Genomic DNA, 15277 nt, shown 5'->3' with positions numbered 1-15277 from the left:
TTTTGAGTTGGTATAAAGACACATCTATGTGTAAGATCTATGCTTGAGATTTATTGGCAAGAATAAGAGCTGATGAGAGGAAAAGTGCTAATCACACAGTGCAATTCTGTGAAACAGTTTGCAGTGGAAATGGTCAATGTCATTGCAGAGCTTTAAACGCATTCCTGAATCCTGGAACTTGAAAAGACGTAACCATGTGACCGGTGTGTGTGTACGTGAGGTAAATCTAGAAGAGTCTTCAGAGCTACTCCTCACCGTTCACTGCAGAGACAAAAATAAACCACAGCAAATGAGAAAATGAGTACAGTTGGGTTTTTTCATTGAGGTTAGAATATAAAATCTACCATCTAGAATAAAATACTGCATTCTTTGTCAGACGGAAATGTACATTTGACAGTAAAACGGTGGAGTAAATTCCTGTTAATAACAATAATAACATTTGTATGTTAACTCCTAATTTATGTAAGTGTCAGGGTCTGGTTGTATAAAACACTCGAAGATGAAGAATAAGGTAATTAGTAATATTTAATAAATCCACACAGTGATCCACTAGAACAGAGCAACATACAACACATCCAATAACGACAAAACCGGACAATGAACTGAGAACAGAACCAAACATATATACAGGTGAGGATGAGGATGATGATGAGTGCACAGCTCAACGTAATGAGTGTCCGTCACAACAGATGAGTGACCAAGACGAAACACAACAAGTCCAAACTAACCTGACTGTTTCAGTATCTGCAGTTGAGTGTGTGTATAAAAGGTTCTCAGACATAAACACATTAAACCTCATGGCTTTAATACGGAGATCTTCATTGATGCCTTAGATATGGGAATGAATGCGAATTATACAGAGTGGTTGGCAACTCTAGTGGTGCGACTCACAACAGCAGCACCATTTCCATATACTGCCCGTGTTCCTGAGACTTCTGTTGAAGTACACATGTAAACAATCACCAGCCAAAGAAGTGTGTTATCAATGATGCATAAATGTGTGTGAGAGAAACTTACTTGGGCATGGCAGTTTTAAGTCTACGAATTGTGGGTGGTCCAGGTTTGGAATAATGTTTGTAATCCATTGCTGATACTGTGAGACGCGGGTGTACACATTGGGTACGTCGGGTAAACCACAGCCAATACCCCAGCTGGTGATGCCAAACTGAACCCATTTTGAACAGACCTGACTCATTATTGGACCTCCAGAGTCCCCCTGCACACAGGAAGAGAGAGAAATCAAGTATTAGATGTTTAAAGATACAGTAAATCTTGAGACATTCAGGAAGACACTGTATGCAGTAATGAGTGATAATCATCTTGTTGTTGTACACAGTACACGTCTACGCCACCACCAGGAACGCCAGCACAAATCATATTCTGGGTGATCTGTATATGATTATTCCATTGCTTCAGCTGGTTATAGCACTGATTATAGTCCTCCACAAAAACTTCAGTCTCCTGCAGAGTCCCAGGAGAAGGTCGATTCACTGGACACACACACACAAACACATCATCACAATGTCTTTATCTAAATTAATGAATCAAATCTAGTTACTGACAGGACGTACAGAATATACCTCCATCTGCAGTTTGTCCCCAGCCTATGATCCGACTACTGGTGCCAGGAGGGACATCACTGCCCTGGGCTAGCAGACACACTGGACTAATATAGCCATTAAAGGTGACCGGAGAACACAAGTGCAGCAGAGCGATGTCATTGTCGTCAGTCGTTGTGTTGTACGAGTTGTGAATGTAGATTTTTTGTACATTTCTCACGATTTCATTCTCATTTTCTTCACGCTGTGTCATCTTCCCCAAGTACACACGTACACTGTCCTCAGTAACACTGTCATCAGGCCTATAAAACAAACATAGAGCAATCACAAAAGACAGGGGTTTTAAAGTCTGTATGTACTGTGTGTGTTAATGTGACTCTGACCCAACGAAGCAATGAGCTGCTGACAGCACCCATTCACGGCTGATGAGGGAACCTCCACAAAAATGGGAGGTGGGGTCGTGCAAACTAACCATCCACGGCCACGCACCCGGACGGGCATTATCACCGCCCATAACACGAGGGTTCAAAGGGCCATGAGCACAAACTGTGAGAAAGAGAGAATGCTCCAGATGACAAAAGCTTTTCTGTTAGAAAACCATCTTATTAAAGTGCCATATTATGGTTTTTAGAGTATTGTAATATCACTGTTTGTGAATGTAAACGTTCTGTAAAGTCAAAAGTGCAATAAAATAAAGTGATAAAGTTATTGTCTTCCAAAAGAAAGAATCGACTCTGAACCTCCTTTACAAGACATTTTCTAGTGACAGCTCTACTATTCTAATGATATTTGGATAATGTCCGCCTTTGTTGTACATCGTCCGCCCGCAAACAGCTTGTCCCACCTTTAAACATGTCATTTTACTGACGACTGCTTTTCAAATCTACAAAAAAATGCAGAATTCAACACAGGAAGTTAATACAGTTCCTGTATGTACAATTTATGGTAATGGCCAACCGGTAAGCCAATCACACCAGACTGGGCCATCTGACCAATCAGAGCAAAGTAGCTCGCGGAAAGGAGGGATTTAGAGAGACTGATTCATCTGAAGAGTCTGTTGAGAATCATTGAAAAATGTTTTTTGACCTTTGATGCATGTAAACCTGTTGTAGGAGACTCCAAAACGAAATCAGGAGCCTTTAAAATAGCATAACAGGGGCTTTAAAGTGGACCTCCATCTCTCTACAAAAGTCCACCCTCTAAAGACATGCCAATCATGTAAGATATACTGTTTCAGGGCACCTTATCAGTCAAATGTCAGACAGGAAGGACATTTTCACGTTATTCCATAGAAAAATCACTTTATCCAACTTATAAACAGAACCTGCCATAGTGACAGAGCGGCAGAGAAATAATATTTGCCACTGTCCTTGAGCGTGAGGTCTTACCTTGGACACATACGAGCAGTGCCACATTCACACACGTCTTCCACATCTTCACACAGACTCTCTCTTTACTGGTAGGATGGATATCTCTGGCAGTTTGCTCCTCTGTGCCTCTCACAGCTCCTTTAATAACGTCTCATATCTCGTATCACTCTTCTGCCCAGTCGTTTGCCACGCCCCCTTTTCCATTTTCCACAATCTTCATTCATTCCTGTACAAAACTTAGCTTTATTCTGTTGTCTCGTTTCATTGTTCAGTGAACAGATGCTCTGTTACTGATGACACTTTTCATCATGATCCTGCATGGCCAAGCACTACACATTCAACTTCTGTGCAGTTTGTTTCTTGTGCAAGCAGGAGCAGTTTAAATAAAATCTGAGGCTGAAGTCTTCTTTTCCTTTTTTTGCCAAAGAAAAATTCATTAAATTACTGTGAATGGATTGAAATGGAAAAAGATATTCCCTAAAATCCAGTAGCCCCAGCAGTGCCTAAACACTTGAAACCTTCAGGAGTATTTTCCTTTTTAAATAATCAACTGGCAACTTAAAGAAATGCCATAATAAGGAGACCAGACGTCCCGTTTTTGGAGTTCTGTCCCCGTTTTACAGCTCGTTCAAAACAACCTAGTGTGTAGTGATTTTCCACTAAAAGAGGGCGCTACGAGCTACATAACCCGAGAACAGAGCGCCATTATCACATATCAAAAGAAACACCGTTATCGCTTTCAAAGGTAGTAATGTACCAACTATTCATGTTAAACTAAAGTATAATGTTTGTATGAGCTTTATAACAGGCCTCAGCAGGATTGTTTTAAACTATTTTAAACGTCCCACACATCTTAACTATAAAACAACCTTAAATTGCACTTGCAACAAATACATTTGCCCTATTAAAATGTTAAAGTATTTGTTAAATTTTTTTATTTGTCATATCATATTTATGTTGTTTTATTTATGTAATATGTTTTAGTAAAGTCATAATTTTGTTATAATATTGTTTTGAACTGCTTGCTACAATGGTTATATTAACTGTTTTCATTGTGTGTTTTTGTGTTTTGTTTGCGGGTGCGGTGAATTGTATTAAAACAAGACCAAGAATCCTAATAATCAAACTAAATAATAATAATTATTAATTTTAATAATAATATAGGAAATCCACAGCAATTAAAAAACATTCAAAAATTGTATTGTCCCCTGTTTCTTAATGAATAGATAATAACAAATTAGATTTCAGTGATACTGCCAGGATACTGTTATAAGCATGAGCCCCGTCTGATTGGTCGTGGCGGCGGTGTTGCAACAATCTATAGAGATATTCTTAATGTTACTCAGAAAACAGGTCACAGGTTTAATTCGTTTGAAGTACTAGTGCTAAATGTTACGCTCTTAGATGTGAGAAAGAAATCCGTATTATCTCTAGCCTTGGCTACTGTGTATAGACCTCCAGGGCCCTATGCTGATTTCTTAAAAGAGTTTGCAGACTTTCTCTCAGATCTATTGGTCAACGTCGATAAAGCATTAATTGTTGGAGATTTTAACATACACGTAGATAACACAAATGATGCATTAGGGGCTGCGTTTACAGATCTATTAAACTCCTTTGGGATCAAGCAAAATGTCACTGGTCCCACTCATCGTCTTAATCACACACTAGATTTAATTATATCACATGGAACCAACCCAACCGATATAGATATTATACCGCAAAGTGATGATGTCACTGACCATTACATGGTAACTTGCATACTGCGTACTGCTGAGATCTGTCATGTTGCGCCACGTTATCGACCAGGCAGAACAATCATTCCAACCACTATAGATAGATTCTCAAATAGCTTACCTGATCTGTCTCAGCTGCTCAGTGAACCCAAACAAACAGATGAACTAGAGGAAATGGCTAGCAGTATGAGCACGATTTTATCTAGCACATTAGAAATTGTTGCACCAATTAGATTAAAAAAGGTTAGAGAGAAAACTAAAGCACCATGGTACAACAGTGCTACACTTGTGATCAAGAGAGAAACTCGTAACTTAGAGCGTAAATGGAAACAAACTAATTTAGAGGTCTTTAGAATCGCGTGGAGAGATAGTATGTCACGTTATAAAAAGGCCCTAAAAGCAGCCAGGGCTGAGCATCTCCGCAAAATAATAGAAAATAATCAAAATAACCCAAGGTTTTTATTTAACACCGTGGCTAGACTAACAAATAAACAAGCAATCGCCTGAGCAAAATATTCCGTTACAGTTTAGTAGTAATGATTTTATGAATTTCTTCACTGAGAAAATAGAAAGCATCAGAAACAAAATTGTAAATGTACAATCTTTAATGATGTCTTATGATTCAACCGCAACTATCGCCCCTCAAGAACTACTACACCACTTTACAACTATAGGACAGGAAGAGCTAAATAAACTTATCATTGCATCTAAACCAACAACATGTTTATTAGATCCAATACCCACTAAACTACTGAAAGAGTTGTTACCTGTAGTGGAAGAGCCTCTTCTCAATATTATTAACTCGTCTTTATCTTTAGGTCATGTTCCAAGAATATTCAAGTTGGCAGTCATAAAACCTCTCATTAAGAAGCCACAATTAGATCATAATAACCTAGCAAATTACAGACCAATTTCAAATCTTCCATTTATGTCTAAAATACTAGAAAAAGTTGTGTCCGCTCAATTGTGCTCTTTCTTGCAAGAAAATGATATCTATGAAAAATTTCAATCAGGATTCAGGCCGCATCATAGCACAGAAACTGCACTCGTTAAAATCACAAATGATTTACTTCTAGCTTATGGCCAAGGCTGTATCTCAATACTAGTTCTACTCGATCTTAGTGCTGCGTTCGATACTATAGATCATAAAATACTCATAGATCGACTTCAAAATTATACTGGTGTTCAGGGACAGACATTAAACTGGTTTAGATCGTACTTATCAGACCGCTACCATTTTGTCTGTCTAAATGGGGAAAAATCAAAGATGACGTCAGTAGACTATGGGGTGCCGCAAGGATCCGTGTTAGGCCCTCTGCTATTCTCTATATATATGCTGCCACTTGGTAATATTATAAGAAAACATGGAATTAATTTCCACTGTTATGCTGATGACACTCAATTGTATATTTCATCACGACCGGATGATAACGCTAAATTATCTAAACTGACTGCGTGTGTTGAAGAAATTAAATACTGGATGACGTGTAATTTTCTGCTATTAAATTCAGATAAAACGGAGGTATTACTTATTGGTCCAAAAAACTGCCCACAAAACCTCAATTACAATTTTACCTTGGAAGGATGTCCTGTCACTTTATCCACTACAGTAAAAGACCTGGGTGTTATATTAGACCGCAACCTAACATTCGAAAATCATATTGAGATCGGCATTCAAGAACGGCATTTTTCCACCTTAGAAACATTGCTAAGCTACGTAACATGCTATCTATTTCTGATGCAGAAAAGTTAGTTCATGCATTCATGACTTCGAGATTAGATTACTGTAATGCTTTATTAGCTGGTTGTCCTGCATCCTCAATAAACAAACTACAGTTAGTCCAAAACGCAGCTGCTAGAGTTCTTACTAGGTCAAGAAAATATGATCATATAACACCAATTTTATCATCTCTACACTGGTTACCTATCAAGTTCCGTATCAATTACAAACTATTGCTACTAACCTATAAAGCCCTAAATGGTTTAGCTCCAGTGTATCTAACGGATCTTCTATCGCCCTACAATCCATCGCGCTCTTTAAGGTCATTAAACTCTAGGCTTCTGGTCATTCCTAGGATATCTAAGTCCACTAAAGGAGGGAGGGGTTTTTCACATTTAGCTCCTAAACTCTGGAATAGTCTTCCTGATATTGTTCGAGGTTCAGACTCGCTGTCCCATTTTAAAACTAGATTAAAGACGCATCTCTTTAGCCAAGCATTAACATTATAATTATCTTTTATACTACAGTTAAATCGGATCAAACGCATTAACATAATATTCTGAACAGCAGCTAAGCTAATCATTTCCCATCTGCTTTTCTGTTGTTATCTCGGGACACTAGTAAATAGTTCATCAGCTCCAGTTTGTATCCAGCCTCTCATGGAGACTTCGGATGCCCCAACACCTGTGATGAGACGACTCCACGCCTGTGAAGAGACGACTCAACGCCAGCGTTGTTATGGCCTAAATTAATACACGATTGATTAACTTTTTTGAACATTATTCTTTAACATTGTCTTTCTAACCTTTTTACTGTACATCTATGAAATGCACTTTCTGTAAAGCTGCTTTGAAACAATGTGCATTGTGAAAAGCGCTATACAAATAAATTTGAATTGAATTGAATTGAATTGATACTTTGACCACTCAAATAGGAAATGTCCCTGGTTTATATTTCATAAATCTGGTCACCTCATGGCATTCGCTTCACTCAAGATCTCATCCGAGCTTAAACTCACTGGGATGCAAACAGAGATACACAACTTTACTGTTCAAGAATAGTCCAGTAGTTGTGCATGTCAGTTAAGATAGAGACAGAATTTGCATATCTATATACGTTAGTACTAATCTGTTAGATTAATTTTAAGGTTCACTATCTGCAGCCTTGAAGTGACTATCAGTCATCAGATGGAAAAAGACGCCTCAACCCGTGATGTGTGGCAGCAGCGTGAGATCTCGGGAGAATGATCAAGCAGACACAGAGACAGTTTCTCAAGGAAGAAGGGTCATATTTATACACAAGACCAAGCAGAGTCATCCATGAGGTCCAATCATAGTACTCAAGAACTCAAAGATCAACCCCTACCATATGTGGCATATTAAAAAACATAATAAGTCAGAGAGGTCAGATGTTCAAATGTATGTGTGTGTGTGTGTGTGTGTGTGTGTGTGTGTGTGTGTGTGTGTGTGTGTGTGTGTGTGTGTGTGTGTGTGTGTGTGTGTGTGTGTGTGTGTGTGTGTGTGTGTGTGTGTGTGTGTGTGTGTGTGTGTGTGTGTGTGTGTGTGTGTGTGTGTGTGTGTGTGTGTGTGTGTGTTGAGTGCTCATGTGTGTGCGAGTGTGTAAGTGTGTCCAAGGCCTAGTCCTTGTTTTGTCTCGGTGTGTCTGATGTGCACAAAACACAGAAAGAAGCAGTCTTACACAAGAATAGTCAAAAGTGAAGCCTAAGAAATAAGAAAATATTAACAAACAATTCCTTCTTTTCAGAAACACTGATCATCTTGATCCCACAAGGACAAGCACAAAGTTTTGTGTTGTCTTTTTTTTTTGGAAGCACATCTTTTTTTTCAATGCATGTTTTTGTGAACATCTATTTGCTATTATTTTGACTATAACAATTGATAATTCATATATTATCACCAAATGTTGTGAACACATATTTTTAGCAACTTTATTTATTTATTTATTTGCTATTTAGGGCCTATATGCCTCACTGACCTGGGCTCATACAACTTGTTTTTTGAGTAAAAAAGCATAATGTAGTATTAATTTGACGAAAACAAACACTTTGATTAAACATATTGTGCTACTTATCACAAACTGTTTTTTTGTCAAACTGTGTCCATCTGATAAATGGCATGTGCCTGAACTCAATTTTATAAGCTTATTGTAGTCTCAAATGTTCATAGAGAAAACTTTTAAAATCGGACAAATTCGACCGGAACACAATAGGAGGGTTAACAGAGACTATTTTCATGTCCCAACACTTCATTGAGTTTGTTTTCTTATGTTACAGGATACACTATTCACCGATGTGGCTTAGGGTGTAGGGCACAACTCCATTATTAAGTGTTTAGACTTTAAAAAACATTTAACTGTGTGCCAGACTAAGCAGTCAACCCCAGCACCACTTTCAGAGCCATGTTCTGCCAGCACAGTGCGGTGTCCACCCAGTGCAGAGTCAGCTGACCAAGGCATTCATGCAGCCACAAGAGTCTGTGGAGACCAGCTGTCCAGGAAGGTGTCCTATGTGCAATGTGGTTATGAATAAATGTAACATTAGAAACACATTGACTGTAAGCATACCAACCAGGTTCTGGATGTGAATTCCAAACACCACCTCAGGAGTGAGTGTATTGATGAGGTTATAATCGGTCCAAACGACTTTCCATGGTCACACCGTCCATCTTCATGTCCAGAATAAAACATGAGGTGAAAATCATTGTGTCCTGTGAGTCACAGGAATGTCAAGGAAACATAAATTTGGCTTGGAGGAGTGGCATGAAAGCATATAGATGTGTACATCTGAGGTCAGTCACTTAGTGTACTAACACAGCTTAAACACTTTGGGAGGATTCACTGGCAAAGATCGTGCAAATTAAATGGTTTTCTGAAGACACAAGGAAGAATTGCCTTGCACGGCAAAGCCTACTCTAGTGAAAAATAAATATACTAAAATGTATTTGAAATACATTTATTTTATGCTAAATATACTACAAATACATTTATATTTATGTACTTAATATTAATACCCTGCAATTGTACTTTTAGTATCCTAAATAGGTATACTTAAAGTCTGCTAAATTGGAACAAGTAATTTTGTATTTAATGTCCTTTAGTTATCCATAAATATTTCTGAGGTCCAACTAAAGATGTACTTAATATTTGATTGTGCTAAAGTGGAACTATTGCAAGTATACTTTAGATACACTTTAAAGGTCCCCTTCTTCGCGATTCCATTGTTCAAACTTTAGTTAGAGTGTAATGTTGCTGTTAGAGCATAAATAATACCTGTAAAATTATAAAGCTCAAAGTTCAATGCCAAGCGAGATATTTTATTTAACAGAAGTTCCCTTTCAAAGCCTACAGCGAACGGCTGGCTTGGACTACATCCTGGTACTTCCTTCTTTAATTACGTCAGTAGAGCAGTAGAACAGACTAACCTCCGCCCACAAAGAAACGCGAAAAAGGGGGCGCGGTCTTGTTGCTGTCCCACGTGGAGAAGCGGACGGTCGCGTGGAGAAAAGGAACTGTTGCGTTGAGTGTGTTTATCGCCATGTCATCGAGACGCTGTTATTTTCATCCAGGAGTCAAATCACCTTTGTTTGGCTTTCCCAGGGACGCTGTAGAGATTATTGAACCATACATCTCTCCGTTAAGAGGCGTGACCTTTCCAACGTGCGCTAAGCTGCTGTCAAATTACAACACAGGAACCGCTTTCACGTGCGCTAAGCTATGGTCGAATCACAGCACAGGAACCGCTTGCACAAACAGAACTTGTTACGTATTTCTGAAGGAGGGACTTCATAGCACAAGGAAATCACCAGCCGTTTTTAGGACAGTGGAAACAGCGGTACACAGATAAGTAAATTGTGTGAAAAATACTGTGTTTTTTTACACGCGAAACATGAACACATGTTATATTGCACACTGTAAACACAATCAAAGCTTCAAAAAAAACACGAAGAACGGGACCTTTAAATATATTGCATTTAAATTATATGGTGATCATACTATCTTTAATAATAGTGACTTAAACACTTTTTAGGCTTAATATTAAGAAATATACATTGTGCAATAGCCTCTTAAACTCTGCGGACCCTGTCCGGAATGACATCATCATGTATATGCTTTAAATGCCTGTGGAGGAGGAGCTCTGACCTCATTTGAAAGCTTAGAGTCTCTACTTTCTGGAGACATGCGTCACTTTGGCATTTGTTTTACACAAAGTATATATATATATATACACACACACTTGCATCTTTTTTAAATTGAGTGCACTTACAAAAGGTAACCATGGTAGGATTTTTTTTTTTCATAGTAAAACCATCGTTAATTTTCGTAAGTGCACTCAATTTTAAAAATAAGTAACGTTACTGTATATACACATATACCACATACACACATATTTAATACATTAATGGCCTAGATGAATCCTTCTTAAGTTGTGGACACTACTAATGTTAGAATTTCCTCATATTGCACTGCACTTTGTCACAAGCGACTCATTGATCTATTCTACGAAAGTTAACTGTCAGCTTGGGCCAATAATGAAATGTGTCTGTTTTAAAGCACTAAGTTACTATTTCATTATTATTTTGCTACAAAAAGCATAGTTTATTTAACTATAGTTATGTTGTGGTTATACAAATGGTAGTCAATATACCAAAAAAGTGTGTGTGTGTGTGTGTGTGTGTGTGTGTGTGTGTGTGTGTGTGTGTGTGTGTGTGTGTGTGTGTGTGTGTGTGTGTGTGTGTGTGTGTGTGTGTGTGTGTGTGTGTGTGTGTGTGTGTGTGTGTGTGTGTGTGTGTGTGTGTGTGTGTGCGTGTGCGTGTGTGTGTAATAAAAAAACACAAAAAAAAAACACAGCAATAACAATTTGTAGTTAATGTTAACTACAATAATGACGACTGATCTTGTTCCACTATCTTCCACTATCAATAAATTAAAACAATATATTGAGTTAAATCAGTTGTAGCCTATTATTTTGTAGATTCTTGTCTCAAATGACACAGTTCATGTGCTTTTGTTAGAGATTTTTGAGGCCAGTTGCATAAACTAAGCCATTATGTTAAGACAGTGTCTTAAGATCTAGTATGACCCACTAGCAGTTAGGCAAGTGGCATTCAGTCTTACTTTTCGTATCAAATTAGGCTAGTCTATGTTTTTATGTAACTGATTTTAAAAAGTTATGAACAGTCTTAAAGAAAAAAAATGATGTCTAACTTGTAAGACTAGTCATAATGGTTTATGCAACCGGCCTCAGGATCTTAAGTGAAGAAGTCAGTCTAATTTCATACTCTTTCATAAATAATTAAAGATCCTCTTTATTTGTCTCTGTAACATATAGATCCACTGGAGGAAAGTGTTTTGAACCCATGTGCAGCATTTATTACCAAAATCCAAAACATAAAACAAACACTTGGTAAAATAATGTTAATTTCTATCCATTAGCCCAAAAACAGAAAACTAATGACGTGGTCAAAAGGAATTCTGCGTGTAAGCCTTTTCAGCCTTTCGGTGAAGTTCTTTTAATTTATTGATATCTCATTTTAAATCTGACTCCATTAATAATTTTATCTGACTCCAATTCTATCTGACTCCATAAAGTGTGTTACATTTAGAGTTTATCAGCTGATTTGAAGATTAGTTGCGATTTAATTTAGATCAATGATTTTTCGTAGTATCACTTATTTTCAAATATTAATATCCTCCATGGGACACGGAGTCTCAAATAGGCTAAGCGTCCAGATTTCGCTTGCTCTAACGGTCACAGATTAGTCAGTTCTGATATTACAGAGGATTGCAGGGTGAACTATCTTACCTCTAAGTGAGTCACACATGTGAAACATGTAATTTTAGTGATAGTCACGGAAACTGCAACTTATAATAACAGTGGCAGGTCAGAAATCAGGTTTTCCCTCATGCATGGCTCAATGCTCCCGCTATGGAGTTCCCAGTATGGCCTGCCCTGGCAGAGAGATCTGCGGTAACCCCTACAAACCCCGCATGGACATGAATAAAATAATGATTTCAGAAAGATACAGAATAAATCAAGATTAACATTTATTTTGGCCAGACCGGAAAAGTAAATAAGTAAACAAGAATCCATGGTACACAACTGATCATCGTAAAAACATAAAACACAATTGCAAAGCAATATGAAAATAATTTAAAAGAGTCATCATGTCTGGCACATCTACATGCAGTTTGCACGGGGGGTCTGACTACAGAATATTCCCCCAGAGAGTTAGAACATCCAACCTTAAATACTCCAACTAGAACAAAAGGGCTGTAAATATTTGCAACACCCCCACCTGGTTTTGGGGGAGTGGATCAGATATCTTTGAAGAGACTACTCAAAGGAGAACTGAATTCTCATTAGTTTTCCAATCTTTCTAATACTACCAGTGACTGCAGTGAAACTGAGACCATTTTACCATTCGCACTGAGACCTTTAAAAAGACATCAAACATGAAAGGGATAAAACAATAGATTTACAAAATACATCATCACTGATATATCTGCATTTGGTGACTTGAAACCAGGACAAGGAGAGGGCAAAATGGGGAGGGGGGAGGAATGTTTGTCAGGGTGTTGTCACAGTTTCTGTGAGATCTTTTCCTCAAGATTAGTGACTTTTATTGTTCAATTGCTGAGGTATGTATCTCAGCTTTTGTCTTAGCACCAAAACCGACTCTTACAATAACAAACAAAACTTGGCTTGACAATAAACTTGACAAAACAGACTGGACCTGAAACACTCACCACCAACGGGTTACCACGTCAATAACAGACAAAGACACATGGCAAACATGAGGGCTTAAATACACACACAGACTAATGACAAGACAAGTGACACCTGTGAACAGTGATGAGACAATGAACAAATGACAGGACAAGACACACGATCACATGAGGGCATGGGATTCACATGACACTGAAACATGACAAAACCAGGAAGTGCATGACACTAAAACAAAGCAAGAACATGATAAACTAAAACATGAACATGGAACAATGAACATGAACCATCACCAAAACACCATGTGACAGTCTCCATATTCCATATGTTATAAAGAAAATGAAATTGTCAGCAAACAAATTGTTGACTGAATCTAAACAAATCATTGTAGCTAATAGTAATGCAATATAGCATATGTTACCACTTTAAATAAAATTTTTGTTTACATTCTTTACTCTGATTATTTTGAATATGAGCACTTATTATGTGTTTAGCTTCTGTTCATTCATTGTAACTTAGCATTTCTTCCCTATTTTTATTCTTTCAGTCTAAAAGAGCAGTCAAACGTAAAAACTGGAAGTATATTTACATAAATAAAGATTCTTGTTGATTGATGCGTAATGGAGGTTGTCGTATCTAGCAATGACCGTGTCGTCGTTGCCTTTACCCGCTCTATGTACGCATCTCAAGAGGGGCACGTGCGAATCACCGACCGCTTGATATTGGATGATGTCCATGTAAACGTACATTGTGTAGAACCCAGCGTTGATATCATACTGATGAGGAGCGTACGTGATGACGCTCGTAGTAAAATCAGCTTCTTTACGGTAGTTTGACCATCCGAGAGCATCATCAGGTATCATTCCTAAAATAGTGGCTAGTCTCCCTTGGAAGAGGACCGAAACGTTGGGTTTCGCGACCAGAAAGACTTTGTTTTTTAATTCATCATAATTCAATAAGGCCGAGGGGGCGAGAAGTTGATTTATAACACGGAGGATCGCTCGAATGTTGGTGTAGTACCCACCGCTAATTTATAATATTGTCGATACAAAACCCTGCGATAAGTCTATTTTAGGCAGTTCTGTGTCTTTGGGGGTCTCACTATCCGAGGGTCCGGGGGCAGTGTTTAGGATAAAATATCCGTCTTCATCATTAATGCTATACCAACTTCTAGGGTATTCGATTTCGGCGAGTCCGACTTCCCATTGTCCTTTCAAGTCTATGCTACCCGTTAACATCGGTGCGTTTTAAGGAGATTGCAAGTCCAACAGAGTTTTTTTATCTACATAACTATTCAATTTTGAAGGCCATTCCTAACCATTTCACTAAAACAAGCGTAGATTTCCCTTGTTTTTTCTGACCTAAAATCTTTTCCACTTTAAAAGATTTGTTTTTACTCACAATTATTTTTTGCAGCTCTTTTTCATAAAAAACCCCCTCGATGACATCGCCGTCATAATCCGTGAGTCTGTAGACCGGGGGTTGACGGGGAATACACGCGGATACAGTGAAAAATTCTTCCGTGTAGTTCTGCTCATAACCTTTGGCGAACGGGCCTCTCACTTTAGAAATCCTGATGGCGTCGCCGACTTTGAAATTAAATAGGGTTTTCCCGGTCTTCTTCTTCTTTATATCGCCGTACAAGTTTTGAAACACTTGAGCCTCATTTACTTTGTAGACATCCACGGGTCTCATTCTGATACTTCGGTGATAACTGGTGTTGTACTTCTGAATAATGTCTTGTAAAACATCTATGTATCGCCAGGAATTTGTAGCCTTTAAAAATCTCCACATGCGGCTTTTTAATGTTCTATTAAACACTTTAGTAACCTCAATGCCGGTCTTATTTTTCAACACACGAATCCACGAGTACTTGCTAAATACGTCTATGCACATCAGCAGATATTTATTGCCGTCATTATCCTTGGCGTAGGCAATCATGTCGACAAGATCGGCCTGGAACTGCGTATCGACCCCGTACACAACCACTCTATTTCGTTTGTATTTTATAGGCACTGTTTTGTGTAATGTGTAAGCATCCTCACCAGCCAGCCATTCTGAAACCTCTTTATCACTTAGACGGACGCCGCTCGGCGCCATAGTGAGCCTGTCCATCATCCTGCTGTGCATCCCCGCCTCTGGGGATTTAGGGA

General features: G+C 38.3%; 1 protein-coding gene across 1 annotated transcript; it reads right to left on the bottom strand.

Annotated features, from left to right (window-relative positions):
* Positions 1–244: 244 nt before the first annotated feature.
* On the bottom strand, positions 245–13987 carry LOC307139773 (testisin-like; the record flags this gene model as incomplete). Its single annotated transcript, XM_079838868.1, has 5 exons — positions 245–261; positions 1018–1216; positions 1333–1490; positions 1581–1861; positions 13872–13987. The coding sequence occupies 5 exons, from the start codon at positions 13985–13987 to the stop codon at positions 245–247; spliced, it is 771 nt and encodes a 256-aa protein (XP_079694994.1).
* Between the last annotated feature and the right edge of the window lie 1290 nt (positions 13988–15277).

Source organism: Gobio gobio (assembly GCF_949357685.1).
Source record: "Gobio gobio genome assembly, chromosome: 2".
Classification (NCBI taxonomy): Eukaryota; Metazoa; Chordata; class Actinopteri; order Cypriniformes; family Gobionidae; genus Gobio; species Gobio gobio.
The sequence above is the reverse complement of the archived record's forward strand: the minus strand, read 5'-3'. Positions and strand labels throughout refer to the sequence as shown.